We start from the raw sequence: 23909 nt of genomic DNA, 5'->3' as shown, positions 1-23909 counted from the left end.
GCAGCAGTCTTGTCTTTTGATGTTGCGGTCGTATCATAAGGACCTCTGTTTTATCCGGGTTCAGTTGCAGCCAACTGGCGCTCATCCACTCCTGTAGCTCAGCTAGACAGCCATTTAGGGTTGCTATTGGGTTATCAGTGCCCGGAGCAAAGGACAAGTACAGTTGTGTATCATCTGCATAGCAGTGGTAGACCAGGCCATGGCGCCTGATTATTTCGCCCAATGGGAGCATGTATACTACAAAAAGCATTGGGGATAGTATAGATCCTTGTGGGACACCACATGGCAATGGCACTGATGGTGATGAGTATAATCCGGACGATACTCTCTATGACCAGCCTGTGAGAAATGATTTGAACCAGCTTAGGACTGTGCCATCCAGACCACAGAAATGTATCAGTCGCTCAATCAGAAGCCCATGGTCCACGATTAGAACGAATAATTCCAGTGATTTTGTCATTTTCTTCCAGTGATTTGGACCAATAATACCATTGATTAGAACAAATAATTCCTGTGATATTGAGGTGTTTGTGTCGCTTAGTTTAGCCGTCCAGCGACCACAGTGCACCTCTTTTTCTCTTTTCTTTGCATCATGTGCTGTTTGGGGCCAATTTTTTGAAGTGCCATCCTGTCTGACACTGCAGTGCCACTCCTAGATGGGCCAGGTGTTTGTGCCGCCCTCTTGGGTCGCTTTGCTTAGTCATCCAGCGACCTCAGTGCAAATTTTAGGACTAAAAATAGTATTGTGAGGTGTGAGGTGTTCAGAATAGACTGGAAATTAGTGGAAATTGTGGTTATTGAGGTTAATAATACTATAGGATCAAAATTACCCCCAAATTCTATGATTTAAGCTGTTTTTGAGGTTTGTTTTTTTAAAAACACCAGAATCCGACAAAAAAATTTCAGGGAGGTTTTGCCAAAACGCGTCTGAATCCAAAACACGGCCGCGGAACCGAATCCAAAACCAAAACACAAAACCCGAAACATTTTCGGTGCACATCTCTACTTTTTATAGTTATCATCTTTACATTTTGAATATAACATGTACAATATATTAGATTTGTACTAATAACTCTTCCCCTATATTGTAAGCTCCTTGGAGCAGGGCCCTCTTCCCTCCTGCTCTCATAGCCCTCTTCTCCTGCACTTCAACAGCTCTCTCCTACTCTCCTACCTGAATTTCCTCCTGCTTGTAACTGTTCATCTCTTCCAATGGCTGCCCACTCCCAGTAGTATGCCAATTACTTCTTTGCTTCCTGTCATCTCAGCTGTATTGTGTACTGAGAACTGTGCTGCTAATTGTTACCTGTGCTCTGTTTTTAGTTTTCTGTGATGTTAAGTTCTGTTTACCCTGTGTTGTTCTAATGTGTGTTGTATGTACGGCGCTACAAAACACTTGGTGCCTTGTAAATACATTGTAATAATAATAATAATAATAATAATAATAATAAATACATGTACTGTATTGCTTACCTTGCATTGTTTACAATATTGTCAGAAAAACTGGATGGTTTAGGGTTTTGGTTTCCTCTACACAAAGGAAAACATTTTGCATATTTTGGGACACTGTTAAAAAGTAATGAACACGTTATATAAGACAGAACAGATGACAATTTTTTTTAATAGTTATTGTACACTTGCTGTTAAAAATAGTTCAATATTTAACTGCAGAATATCTAAATGTATCTGTGGATCTAAATAGTTACCTTAGCATAAAATAAAATAAGTTAAATATGAAAAAGCATTGCAACATTTACAAATGTAAGGTATATTATATATATATATATATATATATATATATATATATATATATATATATATATATATATACCGAAAAAAATCTCTGAGGAGCGCACTTATTAAAGTATGATTTGGTGTGTTTGTATCTGATTACTGATTTAAGTATAATTAGGTATGTTTATATCTGGTTACCAGCAAAGAGAGGATGACTATGCAAAAAAAACCCTTTTTCTTAAAACACTTGTTGCTTTTTATTGTTAAAAACAATTTAAATCATCATTTCCATTTAAAAAGTAAATTGGTAAACATTTTCACAATATGTTGTTATTCATTATAGATACATTGTTGAATTTCAACTTTCCCAAACAAGAAATTGATAAGCTTATATTATTGATTATATTATTGATTATTGATTATAGTTATTGATAACTCTCTCTCTCTCTCTCTCTCTCTCTCTATGGGGTATATGCAATTGCGGTCGAATTCCCGAAATTGTCGAATTTCGGGTCATTTTCGACCAAAAAAAAAAAATCGCCTATGCAATTCAGTGCTTTCCGACCAAAAAACGGACTTTCAAAATTCGACTTTTTGAAATTCGACTTTTTGCAAATTCGACTTTTCTGCAATGATACAAGTGCTGCAATTCGACCAAAGCATATTCAATTCAAGTTTGGAAATTCGACAGCAGTGCTTTTAGACAGCAAATTCGTCATTTTCAATCCGCCACACTTTGGAGGGTGAAAACAAATAAAAAAATTTTAAACATGTTTTTTTTTGTGTTTTTTTGGGGGGGAATAGCAGATCTATTTATATTAGAAGGGATTAGGTACTTTTTTTTTTTTTTTGGAGGCACAAATATTATTTATATATTTTTTAAAATATTATTATTATTATTTTTTTTTTTTTATGCTGGAACGGTGAAATCATAAAAAAAAATGGCGTGGGGTCCCCCCTCCAAAGCATAACCAGCCTCGGGCTCTTCGAGCTGGTCCTGGTTCTAAAAATGCGGGGAAAAAATTGACAGGGGATCCCCCGTATTTTTAAAACCAGCACCGGGCTCTGCGCCTGGTGCTGGTGCCAAAAATACGGGGGACAAAAAGGTAGGGAGACAGGGGGAGATGTGCTAAGCAGTGAAAAGAGTGGAGAATTGAGCCAGTGGAGAAGTTGCCCATAGCAACCAATCAGCAGCTCTATATAATTTTGTAGTATGCAATTTAAAAATGTTATTTCAATGCTGATTGGCCGTGGCATTAAATATCCAACTAGTCACCCCTGGCCGGGGTACCCTGGGGGAGTGGGGACCCCTTCAATCAAGGGGTCCCCCCCCCCAGCCACCCAAGGGCCAGGGGTGAAGCCCGAGGCTGTCCCCCCCATCCAATGGGCTGCGGATGGGGGGGCTGATAGCCTTTTGTGATAATAAAAAGATATTGTTTTTTCCAGTAGTACTACAAGTCCCAGCAAGCCTCCCCCGCAAGCTGGTACTTGGAGAACCACAAGTACCAGCATGCGGGAGAAAAACGGGCCCGCTGGTACCTGTAGTACTACTGGGAAAAAAATACCCAAATAAAAACAGGACACACACACCGTCGACAGTAAAACTTTATTTCATACGTCGACACACACATACTTACCTATGTTCACACGCCGACATCGGTCCTCTTCTCCATGTAGAATCCACGGATACCTGAAAAGAAAAGATCAATATACTCACCTCAGCCATGGTCCAGAGATAAATCCACGTACTTGGCAAAAAAACAAACCGAACACCCGCTCCATGCCGGACTGAAAGGGGTCCCATGCTGACACATGGGACACCTTTCCACGAATGAGACCTGTCAGTGACAGCTGTCACAGAAAGGTCTCTAAGCCAATCAGGAAGCGCAACTTCGTTGCGCTCACCTGATTGGCTGTTCGCTGTCTGTACTGTGACAGCACATCGCAAAGCCGCTCCATTACTTTCAATGGTGGGAACTTAGCGGCTAGCGGTAAGGTCACCCGCCGGTCAGCGGCTGACCGGCGGGTGACCCCACCGCTACCCGCAAAGTTCCCACCATTGAAAGTAATGGAGCGGCTTTGCGATGTGCTGTCACAGTACAGACAGCGCACAGCCAATCAGGTGAGCGCCACGGAAGTAGCGCTTCCTGATTGGCTGAAGGGACGTCAGTGACAGGAGTCACGTGATGTCCCGGCATTCGGGAGAAAGGGGTCTGATGTGAAAACATTGGACCCCTTTCTAGTCCGGTATGGAGCGGGTTTTTGCGTGTTTTTTTTTTTTAAACAAGTACGTGGATTTTTCTCTCTGGACGTGGATTTATCTCTGGACGCTGGAAGGTGAGTATAATTTTTTCACAGGTACCCTCGGATCGTCGGAGACCGTGGCAGTCGGCGTGTCAACATAGGTAAGTATGTGTGTGTCGGTAGTGTGTAATAAAGTTTTACTATCAAGGTGTGTGTGTCCTGTTTTTATTTGGGTATTTTTTTCCCAGTAGTACTACAGGTACCAGCGGACCCGTTTTTCTCCCGCATGCTGGTACTTGTGGTTCTCCAAGTACCAGCTTGCGGGGGAGGCTTGCTGGGACTTGTAGTACTACTGGAAAAAACAATATCTTTTTATTATCACAAAAGGCTATCAGCCCCCCCATCCGCAGCCCATTGGATGGGGGGGGACAGCCTCGGGCTTCACCCCTGGCCCTTGGGTGGCTGGGGGGGGGACCCCTTGATTGAAGGGGTCCCCACTCCCCCAGGGTACCCCGGCCAGGGGTGACTAGTTGGATATTTAATGCCACGGCCGCAGGGCACGGCATAAAAGTGACCCCCGGCTGTGGCATTATCTGTCCAGCTAGTGGAGCCCGATGCTGGTGTTAAAAATACGGGGGACCCCTACTCTTTTTGTCCCCCGTTTTTTTGGCACCAGCACCAGGCGCAGAGCCCGGTGCTGGTTTTAAAAATACGGGGGATCCCTGGACAATTTTTCCCCTGCATTTTTAGAACCAGGACCAGCTCGATGAGCCCGAGGCTGGTTATGCTTTGGAGGGGGGACCCCACGCCATTTTTTTTCCGGGTTTTTCACGTTTTTTTACCGTTTTTTAAAATCGCGGCAAAATCCGCCAAATCGGCCGATTTTCGCCCGCGACTCTGGCGAATCCGTTTTTCATGGAATATGGTGAATTCCGGAAGCCACCTTCCGGGATTCACCTGTCGAATTGAGTCGAATTAAAACACGGCGAAAATTGCCGCGAATTCGACCGCAATTGCATATACCCCTATATATAGATATATATATCACATATAAAAAATATAAACAATATACAAGAAAAACAATATATTTAAAATTGGGTTTATTAAAATATCAAAAACCACAGAGATACGGCATAGTGTTGTTTCTTTTTTTTGTAATGCCTTTTGCCTGTGTGTGGACATACACATTTATTTTTCACACAGGACAAGAGGAATTTTTTATCCTTGTGTATTATGAGATTCTGTATCAAAGGGTTGGTACAGATGTGCCCTTGATTTCAGAAATTATTGGATACATAAATATTGTTGCATCAGAAGAAGTTTTAAGGGTGCTACACACTGGCAAATAACACTGCACGATATGAACATTCTCGTTCATATCGTGCAGTGTGTAGGCACCAACGATGAACGATGCGCGGCCCTGCGCTCATTTATCGTTGTTGCCCCATCGCTTATGCATGCAGGCCAATATGGACAATCTCGTCCATATTAGCATGCAGTGCTATGGAGCCGGGTGACGGGGGGGAGTGAAAAAACTTCACTCCCCCCGTCACCTCCCCCTGCGGCCGGGTCGGCCGAATCCACCTTCGGGCAGCTTGTGGTGGAACGCCAAATGTGTAGGGCCCTTTAGAGACCAAGGGGGTCTATTTACTAAGCCTTGGAGAGAGATAAAGTGGAGAGAGATAAAGAAATACCCAATCAGCTTCTAACTGCCATGTTACAGACTGAGTTTGAAAAATTACATTTTCGGGGCTGATTAGCTGGTACTTTATTTATTTCCAAGGCTTTGTACGGAGACCCCTTTGGGGGAGATTTATTAAAGCTTGGAAAGATTTAAAGTGGTAAAGTATAGGGGCAGATTTAACAACAAGTGAAATTCCTGTTATCACTCATTATGAATGATAAGTGGTCATCCAGCCAATCAGCTGTTAACTGTCATTTTTCAAACACATGATAGGAGCTGACTGGCTGCAACACTATTTATCATTGTTAAATCTGCCCCATAGTACCAGCCAATTAGCTTCTATCTGTCATTTTTCAAGTACAGCAGGTAAAATTACAGTTAGGAGCTGATTAGCTGGTACTTCCAGGTCTATTTATAGAGCACAGAAAAGCTGTTTTGCGGAAAACAGGGATTTTCTCTGCTTAGTGCTGATCAAGGAGCAGGTTTCCATGGAAAAGTTCCTGACTTCTCATGACTATGGGGGAGATGTACTAAGCAGTGAAAAGAGTGGAGAAGTGAGTCAGTGGAAAAGTTGCCCATGGCAACCAATCAGCATTGAAATAACATTTTTAAATTGCATACTACAAAATTATATAGAGCTGCTGATTGGTTGCTATGGGCAACTTCTCCACTGGCTCAATTCTCCACTCTTTTCACTGCTTAGCACATCTCCCCCTGTCTCCCTACCTTTGCCTATCACTACTACCTATCACCATGTTATGGGTCTCTGTCCCTTTCTTTCTCATTATGGGCATGTCTATCCCCGTTTTTCCACTCATTCCATTTGTGCTCTAGAAGTGCAATTAAAGGGATTTTCTAGTTGCCTAGGGTCCCCCCTCCCACTCAAATCACCACCTTCTGTTATTTGTAACTATTCAGGTGCAGTATGCTGAAGCAGTGCATGGTCTCAGGGAGCTTAGTGGGAAAGAAGAGTATGTACATCATTTCATCCCTAACGTGAGATGAACCTGAGTGTGACAGAGCAGAGGGCAGGGCTCCTCAACACTGTTTCAGAGAGAGCAGACAGGATTTCTTGGGAGAAGTGAGTGACTGTTCATAATGAGATAGTGATAACCAGTGGTGCAAGTAGAAAAAATGTCTTACGGGTACTGTGCGCGCGCGCCGAAGGCGCGCGCGCAAAAAAATGGGTGTGGCCAAATGCCACATGGGGCGTGGCCAATGGAAACGGGGGCGTGATACACATATGGGGGAGGGGCAGATACACGTATGACCCCAATAGTGCCAGATACACGTTGCCCCACAGTGCCAGATATACATTGCCCCACAGTGCCAGATACACATTGCCCCACAGTGACAGATGTACATTGCCCCACAGTGCCAGATACATATTGACTAACAGTGCCAGATACACATTGCCCCACAGTGCCAGATACAGAAATGCCCCCAGAGTGCCAGATATACATTACCTCGCAGTGTCAGATACACGTTGCCCCACAGTGCCAGATATACATTGCCCCACAGTGCCAGATACACATTGCCCCACAGTGCCAGATACAGAAATGCCCCCAGAGTGCCAGATATACATTGCCTCGCAGTGTCCGATACACATTGCCCCACAGTGACAGATATACATTGCCCCACAGTGCCAGATACACATTGACTAACAGTGCCAGATACACATTGCCCCACAGTGCCAGATACAGAAATGCCCCCAGAGTGCCAGATATACATTGCCTCGCAGTGTCAGATACACGTTGCCCAACAGTGCCAGATATACATTGCCCCACAGTGCCAGATACACATTGCCCCACAGTGCCAGATACACAAATGCCCCCACTGTGTCAGATATACATTGCCCCCCGTGCCAGATACAGAAATGCCCCTACAGTGCCAGATATGCCCCCAGTGCCAGATATCCCCCAGTGCCAAGTATACATGCCCCCCCAGTGCCAGATATCCCCCAGTGCCAGGTATACATGCCCCCCTGTGCCAGATATCCCCCAGTGCCAGGTATATATGCCCCCCAGTGCCAGATATCCCCCAGTGCCAGGTATATATGCCCCCCAGTGCCAGGTATATATGCCCCCCAGTGCCAGATATCCCCCAGTGCCAGATATCCCCCAGTGCCAGGTATATATGCCTCCCAGTGCCAGATATCCCCCAGTGCCAGGTATATATGCCCCCCAGTGCCAGATATCCCCCAGTGCCAGGTATATATGCCCCCCAGTGCCAGATATCCCCCAGTGCCAGGTATATATGCCCCCCAGTGCCAGGTATATATGCCCCCCAGTGCCAGATATCCCCCAGTGCCAGGTATATATGCCCCCCAGTGCCAGATATCCCCCAGTGCCAGATAGAAATGCCCCCCCCAGTGCCAGATATCCCCCAGTGCCAGGTATAACATCCCCCCCCCCCCTTCCCTGCTCACCGCTGCCGCTGGCCGCTGCCGTCCTGTGTGAGGGAAGGAGAGCGCAGCCTGTGCCTCTCCTTCCCCTCAGTCTCCGGCGGGTGTCTCACAGTTTAATTCAGCGCCGATCCGTGAGCCAATCAGAGCTCGCGGTGCGAGCTCTGATTGGCTCACGGATCGGCGCTGAATTAAACTGTGAGACACCCGCCGGAGACTGAGGGGAAGGAGAGGCACAGGCTGCGCTCTCCTTCCCTCACATCAGCGGTGGTGCGAGGAGCGGCGGCCCGTCGGTGTGGGTACGGCGTACCCACGGCTAAATTCTTACGGGTACGCCGTACCCACCCGTACCCGCCCACTTGCACCACTGGTGATAACACAACAGTTGCAGTGATACAGTACAACCATGCCAATAAAGAAATCTACAATCTGAACTTGCATTTTACACAGTTTGCCCTTCATGCATGTTAAACATTGGCTGCTATAAAATTAAAGTTTATACTATTTGTCCCTATGCTGCCTGCCTCTTAGCAAGCCTACTGCACTTTGGGTCTGATTCTGCCTTGCAAGCAAAGCAAAACAGCAAGCAACTGGGCAAACCATGATACTCTGCAGGTGGGGCAGATGTAACATGTGCAGAGAGATTTAGATTTGGGTGGGGTGTGTACAAACTGAAATCGAAATTGCAGTGTAAAAATAAAGCTGTCTAACATTTGCGGGCTACATGCAAAAGCAGCCAGTACTTACCCTGCACAGAAAAAAATATACATTTAATTGCCCCCCTTGTATGGCAACGTGGTTTGTTCCAGACACAAAGGTACTTGATTTTTTCCCTTACTTACAAATCTGAATCAGGCCCTTTGAGAGCAGCCAGGAGCAAGATTAGACCACAGTATTGTGACTATGGCATAGTGAGGAATGATTTAAAAAAAAATAAGAATTTACTCACCGGTAATTCTATTTCTCGTAGTCCGTAGTGGATGCTGGGACTCCGTAAGGACCATGGGGATAGCGGCTCCGCAGGAGACTGGGCACAACTAAAAGAAAGCTTTATACTACTGGTGTGCACTGGCTCCTCCCACTATGACCCTCCTCCAGAATTCAGTTAGGATACTGTGCCCGGAAGAGCTGACACAATAAGGAAGGATTTTGAATCCCGGGTAAGACTCATACCAGCCACACCAATCACACCGTATAACTCGTGATACAATACCCAGTTAACAGTATGATAACAACTGAGCCTCTCAACAGATGGCTCAACAATAACCCTTTAGTTAGGCAATAACTATATACAAGTATTGCAGACAATCCGCACTTGGGATGGGCGCCCAGCATCCACTACGGACTACGAGAAATAACATTACCGGTGAGTAAATTCTTATTTTCTCTAACGTCTTAAGTGGATGCTGGGACTCCGTAAGGATCATGGGGATTATACCAAAGCTCCCAAACGGGCGGGAGAGTGCGGATGACTCTGCAGCACCGAATGGGCAAACTCTAGGTCCTCCTCAGCCAGGGTGTCAAATTTGTAGAATTTAGCAAACGTGTTTGACCCCGACCAAGTAGCGGCTCTGCAAAGTTGTAGAGCCGAGACCCCTCGGGCAGCCACCCAAGAAGAGCCCACCTTCCTCGTGGAATGGGCTTTTACTGATTTAGGATGCGGCAGTCCAGCCGCAGAATGTGCAAGCTGAATCGTACTACAGATCCAGCGAGCAATAGTCTGCTTTGAAGCAGGTGCACCCAACTTGTTGGGCGCATACAGGATAAATAGCGAGTCAGTCTTTCTGACTCCAGCTGTCCTGGAAACATAGATTTTTAGGGCCCTGACTACGTCCAACAACTTGGAAGCCTCCAAGTCTGTAGTAGCCGCAGGCACCACGATAGGTTGGTTCAGATGAAAAGCTGATACCACTTTAGGAAGAAACTGGGGACGAGTCCTCAATTCTGCCCTATCCATATGGAAAACCAGATAAGGGCTTTTACATGACAAAGCCGCCAATTCTGATACACGCCTGGCCGAAGCCAAGGCCAACAACATGACCACTTTCCACGTGAGATACTTCAATTCCACGGTTTTAAGTGGCTCAAACCAATGTGACTTTAGGAAATCCAACACCACGTTGAGATCCCAAGGTGCCACTGGAGGCACAAAAGGGGGCTGAATATGCAGCACTCCCTTAACAAAAGTCTGAACTTCAGGTAGTGAAGCCAGTTCTCTCTGGAAGAAAATCGATAGAGCCGAAATCTGGACCTTAATGGAATCCAATTTTAGGCCCATAGTCACCCCTGACTGTAGGAAGTGCAGGAAACGGCCCAGCTGAAATTCCTCCGTTGGGGCCTTCCTTGCCTCACACCACGCAACATATTTTCGCCATATGCGGTGATAATGATTTGCGGTTACTTCTTTCCTAGCTTTAATCAGCGTAGGAATGACTTCCTCCGGAATGCCCTTTTCCTTCAGGATCCGGTGTTCAACCGCCATGCCGTCAAACGCAGCCGCGTTAAGTCTTGGAACAGACAGGGCCCCTGCTGCAGCAGGTCCTGTCTGAGCGGCAGAGGCCATGGGTCCTCTGACATCATTTCTTGAAGTTCCGGGTACCAAGCTCTTCTTGGCCAATCCGGAACAATGAGTATAGTTCTTACTCCTCTTCTCCTTATTATCCTCAGTACCTTTGGTATGAGAGGAAGAGGAGGGAACACATAAACCGACTGGTACACCCACGGTGTCACTAGAGCGTCCACAGCTATCGCCTGTGGGTCTCTTGACCTGGCTCAATATCTTTCTAGCTTTTTGTTTAGGCGGGACGCCATCATGTCCACCTGTGGCCTTTCCCAACGGTTTACAATCAGTTGGAAGACTTCTGGATGAAGTCCCCACTCTCCCGGGTGGAGGTCGTGCCTGCTGAGGAAGTCTGCTTCCCAGTTGTCCACTCCTGGAATGAACACTGCTGACAGTGCTAACACGTGATTTTCCGCCCATCGGAGAATCCTTGTGGCTTCTGCCATCGCCGTCCTGCTTCTCGTGCCGCCCTGTCGGTTTACATGGGCGACCGCCGTGATGTTGTCTGACTGGATCAGTACCGGCTGGTTTTGAAGCAGGGGTTTTGCCTGACTTAGGGCATTGTAAATGGCCCTCAGCTCCAGAATATTTATGTGCAGGGAAGTCTCCTGACTTGACCATAGTCCTTGGAAGTTTCTTCCCTGTGTGACTGCCCCCCAGCCTCGAAGGCTGGCATCCGTGGTCACCAGGACCCAGTCCTGTATGCCGAATCTGCGGCCCTCTTGAAGATGAGCACTCTGCAGCCACCACAGCAGAGACACCCTGGTCCTTGGAGACAGGGTTATCAGCCGATGCATCTGAAGATGCGATCCGGACCACTTGTCCAACAGGTCCCACTGAAAGGTTCTTGCACGGAACCTGCCGAATGGAATTGCTTCGTAGGAAGCTACCATCTTTCCCAGGATCCGCGTGCAGTGATGCACCGACACCTGTTTTGGTTTTAGGAGGCCTCTGACTAGAGATGACAGCTCCTTGGCCTTCTCCTCCGGGAGAAACACTTTTTTCTGTTCTGTGTCCAGAACCATCCCCAGGAACAGTAGATGTGTCGTAGGGACCAGCTGTGACTTTGGAATATTTAGAATCCAGCCGTGCGGTTGTAGCACCTCCCGAGATAGTGCTACCCCGACCAACAACTGCTCCCTGGACCTCGCCTTTATCAGGAGATCGTCCAAGTACGGGATAATTAAAACTCCCTTCTTTCGAAAGAGTATCATCATTTCGGCCATTACCTTGGTAAAGACCCTCGGAGCCGTGGATAGACTGAACGGCAACGTCTGGAATTGGTAATGACAATCCTGTACAACAAATCTGAGGTACTCCTGGTGAGGATGGTAAATGGGTACATGCAGGTAAGCATCCTTGATGTCCAGTGAAACCATGTAATCCCCCTCGTCCAGGCTTGCAATAACCGCCCTGAGCGATTCCATCTTGAACTTGAATTTTTTTATATATGTGTTCAAGGATTTCAAATTTAAAATGGGTCTCACCGAACCGTCCGGTTTCGGTACCACAAACATTGTGGAATAGTAACCCCGTCCTTGTTGAAGTAGGGGCACCTTTACTATCACCTGTTGTGAATACAGCTTGTGAATTGCCTGTAACACTGCCTCCCTGCCTGAGGGAGTGGTTGGTAAGGCAGATTTGAGGAAACGGCGGGGGGGAGACGTCTTGAATTCCAGCTTGTACCCCTGAGATACCACTTGAAGGATCCAGGGATCCAACCGTGAGCAAGCCCACTGATTGCTGAAATATTTGAGACGGGCCCCCACCGTACCTGGCTCCGCCTGTGGAGCCCAGCGTCATGCTGTGGACTTAGAGGAAGCGGGGGAGGACTTTTGCTCCTGGGAACTGGCTGTATGCTGCAGCTTTTTCCCTCTACCTCTGGGCAGAAAGGACGCGCCCCTAACCCGCTTGCCCCTATTGGGCCAAAAGGACTGTACCTGATAATACGGTGCTTTCTTTGGCTGTGAGGGAACATGGGGTAAAAATGTAGACTTCCCAGCTGTTGCTGTGGAAACGAGGTCCGAGAGACCATCCCCGAACAACTCCTCACCCTTATAAGGCAGAACTTCCATGTGCCTTTTAGAATATGCATCTCCTGTCCACTGCCGAGTCCATAACCCTCTCCTGGCAGAAATGGACATTGCACTTATTTTAGATGCCAGCCGGCAAATATCCCTCTGTGCATCCCTCATGTATAAATGTGCGTCTTTAATATGCTCTACGGTTAGCAATATAGTGTCCCTGTCTATGGTATCAATAATTTCCGACAGGGAATCTGACCACGCAGCTGCAGCACTGCACATCCATGCTGAAGCAATAGCTGGTCTCAGTATAACACCTGTGTGTGTATATATAGACTTCAGGAAAGCCTCCTGCTTTCTATCAGCAGATTCCTTCAGGGCGGCCGTATCCGGAGACGGTAGTGCCACCTTCTTTGACAAGCGTGTGAGCGCTTTATCCACCCTAGGGGATGTTTCCCAACGTGACCTATCCTCTGGCGGGAAAGGGTACGCCATTAGTAACCTCTTAGAAATTACCAGTTTCTTATCAGGGGAAGCCCACGCTTCTTCACACACTTCATTTAACTCTTCAGATGGAGGAAAAGCTACTGGTAGTTTTTTCTCTCCAAACATAATACCCTTTTTTGTGGTACCGGGGGTAACATCAGAAATGTGCAACACATTTTTCATTGCCTCAATCATGTAACGTGTGGCCCTACTGGAAGTTACATTAGTCTCATCGTCGTCGACACTGGAGTCAGTATCCGTGTCGACATCTGTGTCTGCCATCTGAGGTAGCGGGCGTTTTAGAGCCCCTGATGGCTTTTGAGACGCCTGGGCAGGCACAGGCTGAGAAGCCGGCTGTCCCACATTTGGTATGTCGTCAAACCTTTTATGCAAGGAGTCGACACTGTCACGTAATTCCTTCCACAGCACCATCCACTCAGGTGTCGACCCCGCAGGGGGTGACATCACATTTATCGGCATCTGCTCCGCCTCCACATAAGCCTCCTCATCAAACATGTCGACACAGTCATACCGACACACCGCATACACACAGGGAATGCTCTGACAGAGGACAGGACCCCACAAAGCCCTTTGGGGAGACAGAGAGAGAGAGTATGCCAGCACACACCAGAGTGCTATATAACACAGGGATCCCACTATAAATGAGTGTTTTTCCCTTATAGCTGCTTATATAATATATACTGCGCCTAAATTTAGTGCCCCCCTCTCTTTTTTACCCTTCTGTAGCTTGTACACTGCAGGGGAGAGCCAGGGAGCGTCCTTCCAGCGGAGCTGTGAGGGAAAAATGGCGCCAGTGTGCTGAGGGAGATGGCCCCGCCCCTTTTCCGGCAGACTTCTCCCGCTTTTTCTGGAATTCTGGCAGGGGTATTTTTACACCTATATAGCCTTCCTGACTATATATGGTGTAGATTTGCCAGCCAAGGTGTCTTATATTGCCCTCAGGGTGCCCCCCTCCCCCCCCCAGCGCCCTGCACCCATCAGTGACCGGAGTGTGAGGTGTGCATGAGGAACAGTGGCGCACAGCTGCAGTGCTGTGCGCTACCTTGTTGAAGACTGAAGTCTTCTGCCGCCGATTTTCCGGAACACTTCTTGCTTCTGGCTCTGTAAGGGGGCCGGCGGCGTGGCTCCGGGAACGAACACCAAGGTCGGGTCCTGCGGTCGATCCTCTGGAGCTAATGGTGTCCAGTAGCCTAAGAAGCCCAAACTACCACCTGTTAGGTAGGTTCGCTTCTTCTCCCCTTAGTCCCTCGCTGCAGTGAGTCTGTTGCCAGCAGATCTCACTGTAAAATAAAAAACCTAAATATACTTTCTTTCTAGGAGCTCAGGAGAGCCCCTAGTGTGCATCCAGCTCAGCCGGGCACAAGAATCTAACTGGAGTCTGGAGGAGGGTCATAGTGGGAGGAGCCAGTGCACACCAGTAGTATAAAGCTTTCTTTTAGTTGTGCCCAGTCTCCTGCGGAGCCGCTATCCCCATGGTCCTTACGGAGTCCCAGCATCCACTTAGGACGTTAGAGAAAAGTACAGTAAACCCATGTACAGTAAATGATTACTCCCCATTATAGGATTCATTCTTGTGACGTCATTGGTGGTTAAATTCCCTGCTGAGTGTCTGGAGCCTGCAACATGGTGGGTTGTATAAATTGAAGAGAAACCTGGCTCTTTTCTATAGGAAATTGTACCACGCATACCGCTAAAGATTTTTGCCTAATCACAGCACCTGTACTGTAGTAAGATTTTTTGCTTATATGAAAAGATTAATTATGTTTACATATTTGTGTTTTATTATGTATATTGTAATGAAGGTAAAAATCTAATTTGTAATCCTTGTTTTTTATGAATAAATTGTGTAAATTAGGATACAATAGAGAAAATACAATATTTGGTTAATTCTTACTCTTTCAGGAGACCCCATGCCAATGCGTACAAGCACAAGAGAAAGAGAGCGGCTGTGATTGTTATAATAGCAGGAAACCAACCATCAGGACGCCAAACATATGAAGATCGAATAAGCACGGCTGTTGTAAACTGGAATTACATAATGTACATTTTCATTTATTATTGCTGACTAATAGGAATACATATTTATAAGTATCAGAACACAGAAGACATAACACAGTTTCTGATTTACTGTTAACATGTCTGGACACAAAAATATGTGCTGCTTTGAAACAGTTGTCTATAATTAATTGGACATGTTCATGTATTTAACAATTATTGTAATTGGAAGAATCTATCAGTTTATTACATTGGGATCTTAAAATGATATAATACTTTCTTTGCTTTATGCAAATTGTATATTAATAGATATAATGCATATACTGTTCATGTGAATAATACAGTGCATCCGGAAAGTATTCACAGCGCTTCACTGTTTCCACATTTTGTTATGTTACAGCCTTATTTGAAAATGGAATAAATTAATTTTTCCCCTCAAAATTCTACACACAGTACCCCATAATGACAATGTGAAAAAAGTTTTTTTGGAGATTTTTGCTAATTTGTTAAAAATAAAAAAAACTAAGAAATCACATGTACATAAGTATTCACAGCCTTTGCTCAATACTTTGTTGATGCACCTTTGGCAGCAATTACAGCCTCAAGTCTTTTTGAATATGATGCCACAAGCTTGCGCACTCCACAAAGTGATTCCGACTGCGATCGGTGCCGCTGCAGCAATGCAGCCTGGATTACCCCCACAGTACAATAAATAAGAATTGTGTCTGAGATGAAAATGAAGATGGAAAGAAGCATATATATTGTGGTATGTTAGGTAGATTAGATTTAGGTCGACAGTGTCTAATAATAATAATAATTAATAATAATAATAATTTTATTTATATAGCGCTCTTTCTCCAACAGGACCCAAGGCGCTTAGGTCGACCACTATTATGCGACAGTAAATAGGTCAACATGGTTTCTAGGTCGACAGGGACTCTAGGTCGACATGTACAGTACTAGGTCGACATGAGAAAAGGTTGACATGAGATTTTTTACTTTTTTTAGTGCCATTTTCTCCATATGGTGACCGGGAACCCCAATTAGTGCAGCGCGTCCCCTCGCATGGCTCGCTTCACTGCTTCGGGCAAGGTGCCTCGCTCTGCTACCGCTGCGCTCGGCACAGGTTACCGTTCCCAATTGTAGTCCACGTGTATCGTAAAATATGAAAAAGTAAAAAAAAATAAAAAAAAATGTGAAAAACTTATTTCGCCCTTTTGTCATGTCAACCTAGAACATGTCGACCTAGAGTCCCTGTTGGCCTATTGACTATGTTGACCTACTTACTGTCGACCAATAATAGTTGACCTAGACAGTGCCGACCTACTTACTGTGTACTTAAAGACTGGATACCATATTGCGTAATTATGGCTTGTACTGCTGATCATCTTTTCATTTAGAAATTGGACAGCCAATGAGGGCCATGGATAATTACTTCTATAAATACATAGATAAGCTGTATCTACTTCTGGTGGTGTATAGGCCTACAGTACTGGGCGTTACCACAGGCGGTCTCCCGTCCAGGTACTAAAGAGGACCTGATACTGTAATGCTTCCAAAATCCATCGGGTTTGGGCATTTACCAGTGTGGCCTCACCGTAGGTGTAATGAACTTTGAACTAGTGATTCTTGACTGTATGAACTATAAGGAGCAATTCCAAGTGGCTCTAGACAGATGGTAATGTTTGAAGACATTGTTGGCAAGACTGACTTAAAAGAAACCACATACACAGGGAGCAGTGATGAACGAAAATTGCCCCTTCACAGAAGACTGTCTCCTTCTACAAAAACATTGAGACGGGTGTCTAATGAATGAATGTAATCTAGCCACCACCACAACAAGGCAAAGAAACTGTGAGTTGGTAAAATTGAATTGTTGAGGAGTCTGAGTCCTTTCCACAAAATAGAATTCATTTTGAATAAAGCACATGTGGAATTGCATGTTTGGCACCATTTACAAGGTCAAGATCATAGTTACCAACACCCTTGTGTAATACAACAGGCATGTCCTAAAAGTGATGATTAAGATTGACCGGTTGAATGCTAGATGCTGTGTATCAGATCTTCCCTGTATTTATTCAATTTAATACAGAAAATAAGAGTCTGCAAACTACTCACAACAAAACAAAACTAGTGTATTCAATCCATAACACTAAAGACGAACAGTTCTTGGACTGATACTGTTTCAAGAGAAAGTATGGAACTCAGCAGCGAGTATTGCAACCAAGAATGAACAAATGTTATGCTCTAAGCCCTTGACAGTCCAATTCTGAGACCTTGTTTGGCTGAGGTGTTGTTGCTTCTAGACGTTTCACTTCACAGTAACAGCACTTACAAATTACAATGCATTAGAGCAACTCTAGCATGCAAAACCTGATCAACTGGCTTGTTGGAATAGTGGCATACTATGACAGTGCCAATCACTAAGCTTAATAGTGCAACACATTATTGTTGGTTTGCCCTTGAAGATTACATTACAGTATGCTTGGTTTTATGTGCTTGTTAGCTCTAGGTGTGGCTGAAATGGCTAAACACACTGATTAAAGGAGGTGTCCACATATTTTTAGTCATTTAGTGTATGACGAAAGAAGAAGAGACAATTATTTTCAAGTGCTCTGCCACTTGACAACTCTGGCTACTATAGATGGAGAAAATATAGCCTATGCACACATAAATGCGTAGGCTGGGATTTAAAAAGCAACTAAATTCTTTTAGCCTTAAATAATAATGGAAGCTTAAAGTAAAATCATGTTTCTGGACACTTTGAAAAGAATGTAACAGATGCCCTGTGGATCAAATACAACTGTACGACTGCAAGATTTTGTCACCGTGAAAAGTAATTTACTGTAAGTGAACGATAACAACAATCATGTAACTGTGTGATTGTTGTCATTATCATTTTTTCCCCTTTACAGTACAGTACTTCTGAGCTGTTTGACAACAAAATAATGGGTCAGTTCAATTGTGGACAAATCCCGCTATGTAACTTTGCAATGACTTGGGAACACCATCAACAGCCCTCCCATAGGAATGCATACTAAAATATGCAATCTTGGGACTACTGCAAATGCGCTCACTTTTTGTGGGCTACGTCTGCAGTTACATCAACATCTTAAAGAGGAGCACTTATACATCAATTCTAATGGGAAATTGTTTTAAAGAGAGTGGGGTAAATAAGCACAGAAGGCTGACCTTAGACAGGATTTTACACCTTTTCACTGTTGGCCCTCCACAGGTTAGGCCTATAAAGGGTTTACAATACTATTGTGAACTAACTATGTATTAGCCACATTTACATTTGTGTTGATCAGGTCCATATTAACCCATGGCCCGGCCACTAGGCATTTAGGTTTTTCGGGCCCCCTCTGGCACTTCACTCTTTTACCCCACTACAGCTGACATTTGGGAAGCAGAGCTTATGCCATCATTTATACTCTCGGTATTCACACGGTCACCAACACCAGTTGAAATAAAGTCTGCTGACTAGGGCACAGGTACTATAACAGTACCTAAGCAAATGATGGGTCCATTGTCTCCGCGGGGCCCCTAGACTTCAACCTAGTCAATAAAAACACTTTTTGTTCACACACAGGTGCTCGGAATTGCCAATAAAAATTAAAATTAAAACCCCTACGTGTGTCTGTGCTTATACAATAATCCAAGCGCAACAATAAAAAGAATACATCAACAGGTATCCTAATTTTTCAATCTCAATAAGCTATACTGATCGCCAACCATTGGAACAAGCTACTCCCACTTAAGGGGGGTAATTCCAAGTTGATCGCAGCAGGAAATTTGTTAGCAGTTGGGCAAAACCATGTGCACTGCAGGGAAGGCAGATATAACATTTGCAGAGAGAGTTAGATTTGGGTGGGTTATTTTGTTTCTGTGCAGGGTAAATACTGGCTGCTTTATTTTTACACTGCAATTTAGATTGCAGATTGAACTCACCACACCCAAATCTAACTCTCTCTGCAAATGTTATATCTGCCTCCCCTGCAGTGCACATGGTTTTGCCCAACTGCTAAAAAATTTCCTGCTGCGATCAACTTGGAATTACCCCCAAGAGCCTGAAGTGAACTATAGTTATGTAACAATTAAGTATCTAAAGAGAGCGCATATATTTCAATCACATTTACTGCATAAAAACTTACTTTTTAAAAATATCTTAAATCAACATAAATAATTCATACAAATGCATAATAACACTTGTAGGCTATGGAAACACTGCAGTGTCTAATAATCAACTTTATAGCTCCAACATGATCTCAAAATTCCTATGTAGCAAGGCAGTCCATAGCCAAGTATTTGAAAGCCTCTTTTTATGCTCCTGTGGCCGATGATGTTTTAAGTCCCGTTGTTAATTAGATAGCATAATATCTTCCTATGACTATAGGGAAAATAACTTTGATAACCAGAAAGGTATAAAGTTTTTGGTCCGAGCGTAATGGATTATATTATAGGTGCATACCTTCTAATGAAACCGTTCTAAATGCTATAACGGAGAAACGCGTTAAGGATCAGGCATTGTGCTTGGAAACATCTGCTGGCTCCTAAGTCTTGTTGCCTTGGCCGTATCTATTGTATTTGGCTACGAGCGATCAATCTGCAATTTACCACTGATATTATTCAAAGGATGAACAAAATCAGAGGTGAGTTTGAGGGGCCTTTTCATTACGACATAATTATCAATAGTGATAATTATGTTTTGAACTCGCTGCAAGTTCAAAGACACATTCGGAGGCATTCATCCTGCCTCATTAACTAAAGTATCACTCCTGAAAAGATGCTCTTTCTGTGGAGTTAGCTTTTCGGAAGAGCATACTTTTCCCCTTTAGCTGTGCTGTCTCCTTGCTCTTCTCTGACAGTTTAACACACTGCCAGACAGCAACACAGCACATAGAAGTGACCTCATGCTCCCTCACCCTGCCCCTGGCTGTCCACATTAATATCCAGGTCCCATGAGAGTGCAGTGTGTGCAGAGCAGGCACTAGGAGAGCACTGACCCAGAAGGCGTCCTATCCTCCAGCAGATATCCCCAACTACTGGTGTCCCCGGTGCATGCTGCGCTCCCTGTCTGCTTCATATGTGTAGCTTCATATCAGTGTATTGTTCAACTGAGATCACCAGAGGGACAGAAGTGTAGTACAGTTTCTGTGCTTCTATTCCTATTGTGTCCCCCCGGTCTCTGTAGTCACATTCACCCTTGGTCCCCTGTCACTGTGCTCCCATATATTTGGGAGCTGGGGAGGCAGGTGAAGTCAGCATGTGGAGTCCACAGCACTCAATAAATCCCACCAGGCACAGGGCCCGTTCTGCTCATGTGTCCCCAGTCCCCCCTTAGCCACAGCACGTTTGTGGGACAGAGTATGGGCAGCAATGGGGAATGTTCTACAAAACGGGGTTGGATGTTATCCCCATTTTCTAAAAGTGCAGAGGCCAGGATCTGCTTGTTTGGAAGCAGATTTCCTACTCCCAACAGAGGAGTTCGGTCTGCCAGTCTAAGTAAGATGAGGTTTTCGACCAATGATCGCTATGGTGATCTGGTACTGCATCTTCTGCACTTGGATTGCAGATGCTGGAAGGAGGCAACTTTTTTCCAACAGTATTAGCATATTAGTTGTACAGTATTGCACAACTGCTTCCCTGTGTATACTGTCAATCTCTGATTCAGGCCCAGTGGTGGCTATAAAAAATAAAAAATACTATAATTCCTCAAATATATCTAAGATAGCCTGTCCTACTGAATCTGTATCCAACTAATAATAAAAATAAATATATAATACATAAACAACTTTTACTGCCTAGACCTTAAACTTTGGCATTTATATGTATGGAGTTTACGACAGTATACATCCATTTAGCTTGTTGGAGCTAATAAGTATGACAAGATACTATAATCAAAAGTCATCTTGTAACTATGACCAAATTATCGGGGTAGTAATAAACTTAGCAGCTATTTTTGATCTTGTCTCCTGTCAATAGTCACTTTTTTTTCTACACAACTTCACTCAGTTTGTTAAAGATGCTTTTAGGGTAACTTAAGTGTCAATTGTAGATAAAAAAAAAGATGGACAAGCTTTTCAGATATAACTAATGATGCAATAACTGTGTACTCTGATTAGGTGGCACCTGCTGACCAATGTGATCAAAGTGTACAATATAAAATATACATCACAATATTAGATGGCATTACGGTCTTTGTAAAATGAGTTCCACTGAGCAATAACAGATAACCACCTGAGCGAAGCAAATGCTAGTATATATATTATATACGGTATATACTGTATACAGTATAGATACATATAATAATAATAATAATAATAATAATAATGATGATATTTATATAGCACTTTTTCCCTGTAGGACTCAAAGTTCTTATACATACTGTATATATAAAATATTGGACAGAACAAAAATCTTGAAAAAAGCTTGTAAGTGTATCCCAATTCTAATAATCAAAAAAAGTGACAGCTGGAGAATGATATCCATATCCTTACTTTTGTTGTTGTAGCTTTTGTGGTTGTTGTTGGTATTGTAGTAGTCCATGGGACCACATGTATTATTACTGTAGCTGTGGTAGACAACTGGAGAGCTTTGTTTCCACCCAGTTCATCAGTAACTTCAATCAGCAGTTGAAACACCGTCGGGTCCTGAATACCCTCAAAGACGTTATACTGGAAGTTTTCTCTTGATTCTATGGACGGAGGACTGTTATCTAAAGGGTTCCTCTTAAGCCAAAAACGGTTAGCTTTATTTTCTGAAATCAAATAAAAATGTGTTTGTAATGTTCAATCCATCAATGTAGCATAAATATTTGCATATACATGTGTGAAAGTCAGTTAAACCAAGAGATTAATGTATCAGGCAATAGTGTATATCCAAGACGTAATGTGGTTAAGATATTGGCTGTCAATATCCCAGCAGTCACATTACCGATGCCGGAATCCAGACAATCATCAGAATGCAGACGCTGGAATCCTACCAGGGTCAAGAGACCAAACATTGGAATCCCAACAGCTGGTATACTGACCGTAAGCATAGCGGATGGGTTAGAGCTGGGGGAAGGGGGGCAATTAGGTTTAAGTGCCACCTGGATGGGTTAAGCTTAGGCTGTGGGGAGGTGGGGGTTAGGGTTAGGCACCACTTGGTGGAGGTTAGGTTTAGGCACTAAGGGGGGAGGGTTATGGTTAGGCTGTGGGGAGGGGTGGGGCAGGTTAGGCACCTCCTGGGGGAGGTTAGAATTTGGCACTAAGGGGGAGGTTAGGGTTAGGCTGCAGGAAGGGGGGTTAGGGCGTAGGGTAGAGGGGATAGCCTACTTGCCTTGCCCCTGTTGGGATTTTAAAGATCGGGATGCTAGCATCAGTATTGTGATGGCCGGCATCCCATCCACCAATCGTACATACCGAACCCTCCCAGACACATGGGATAAGACATACTGTAGATACAGATACATTTAATAAGTAAAATAAGAATTTACTTACCGATAATTCTATTTCTCATAGTCCGTAGTGGATGCTGGGAACTCCGAAAGGACCATGGGGAATAGCGGCTCCGCAGGAGACTGGGCACAAAAGTAAAAGCTTTAAGACTAGCTGGTGTGCACTGGCTCCTCCCCCTATGACCCTCCTCCAAGCCTCAGTTAGGATACTGTGCCCGGACGAGCGTACACAATAAGGAAGGATTTTGAATCCCGGGTAAGACTCATACCAGCCACACCAATCACACCGTACAACCTGTGATCTGAACCCAGTTAACAGCATGATAACAGAGGAGCCTCTGAAAAGATGGCTCACAACAATAATAACCCGATTTTTGTAACTATGTACAAGTATTGCAGACAATCCGCACTTGGGATGGGCGCCCAGCATCCACTACGGACTATGAGAAATAGAATTATCGGTAAGTAAATTCTTATTTTCTCTGACGTCCTAGTGGATGCTGGGAACTCCGAAAGGACCATGGGGATTATACCAAAGCTCCCAAACGGGCGGGAGAGTGCGGATGACTCTGCAGCACCAAATGAGAGAACTCCAGGTCCTCCTCAGCCAGGGTATCAATTTTGTAGAATTTTACAAACGTATTTGCTCCTGACCAAGTAGCTGCTCGGCAAAGTTGTAAAGCCGAGACCCCTCGGGCAGCCGCCCAAGATGAGCCCATCTTCCTTGTGGAGTGGGCATTTACAGATTTTTCGCTGTGGCAGGCCTGCCACAGAATGTGCAAGCTGAATTGTACTACAATTCCAACGAGCAATAGTCTGCTTAGAAGCAGGAGCACCCAGCTTGTTGGGTGCATACAGGATAAACAGCGAGTCAGATTTTCTGACTCCAGCCGTCCTGGAAACATATATTTTCAGGGCCCTGACAACGTCTAGCAACTTGGAGTCCTCCAAGTCCCTAGTAGCCGCAGGCACCACAATAGGTTGGTTCAGGTGAAACGCTGAAACCACCTTAGGGAGAAACTGAGGACGAGTCCTCAATTCCGCCCTGTCCGAATGGAAAATCAGATAAGGGCTTTTACAGGATAAAGCCGCCAATTCTGACACGCGCCTGGCCCAGGCCAGGGCCAACAGCATGACCACTTTCCATGTGAGATATTTTAACTCCACAGATTTAAGTGGTTTAAACCAATGTGACTTTTTGGAACCCAAAAACTACATTGAGATCCCAAGGTGCCACTGGAGGCACAAAAGGAGACTGTATATGCAGTACCCCTTTTACAACGTCTGAACTTCAGGGACTGAAGCTTGTTCTTTTT

General features: G+C 44.7%; 1 protein-coding gene across 2 annotated transcripts in view; it reads right to left on the bottom strand.

Annotated features, from left to right (window-relative positions):
• Positions 1-23909, bottom strand: part of LOC134932483 (cadherin-related family member 4-like) — a 298616-nt gene that overhangs the window by 26429 nt on the left and 248278 nt on the right. Inside the window, exons 19-21 of one of the 2 annotated variants that reach the window (XM_063926947.1) lie at positions 21653-21912; positions 15052-15182; positions 1474-1566 (exon numbers count right to left, since the gene is read on the bottom strand). In XM_063926947.1, the coding sequence (XP_063783017.1) occupies positions 1474-1566; positions 15052-15182; positions 21653-21912 (484 nt within the window). The remainder of the gene's footprint in view (positions 1-1473; positions 1567-15051; positions 15183-21652; positions 21913-23909) is intronic. The other variant, XM_063926948.1, reaches the window with a different exon arrangement.

Source organism: Pseudophryne corroboree, chromosome 6 (assembly GCF_028390025.1).
Source record: "Pseudophryne corroboree isolate aPseCor3 chromosome 6, aPseCor3.hap2, whole genome shotgun sequence".
NCBI classification, from domain to species: domain Eukaryota; kingdom Metazoa; phylum Chordata; class Amphibia; order Anura; family Myobatrachidae; genus Pseudophryne; species Pseudophryne corroboree.
The sequence above is the reverse complement of the archived record's forward strand: the minus strand, read 5'-3'. Positions and strand labels throughout refer to the sequence as shown.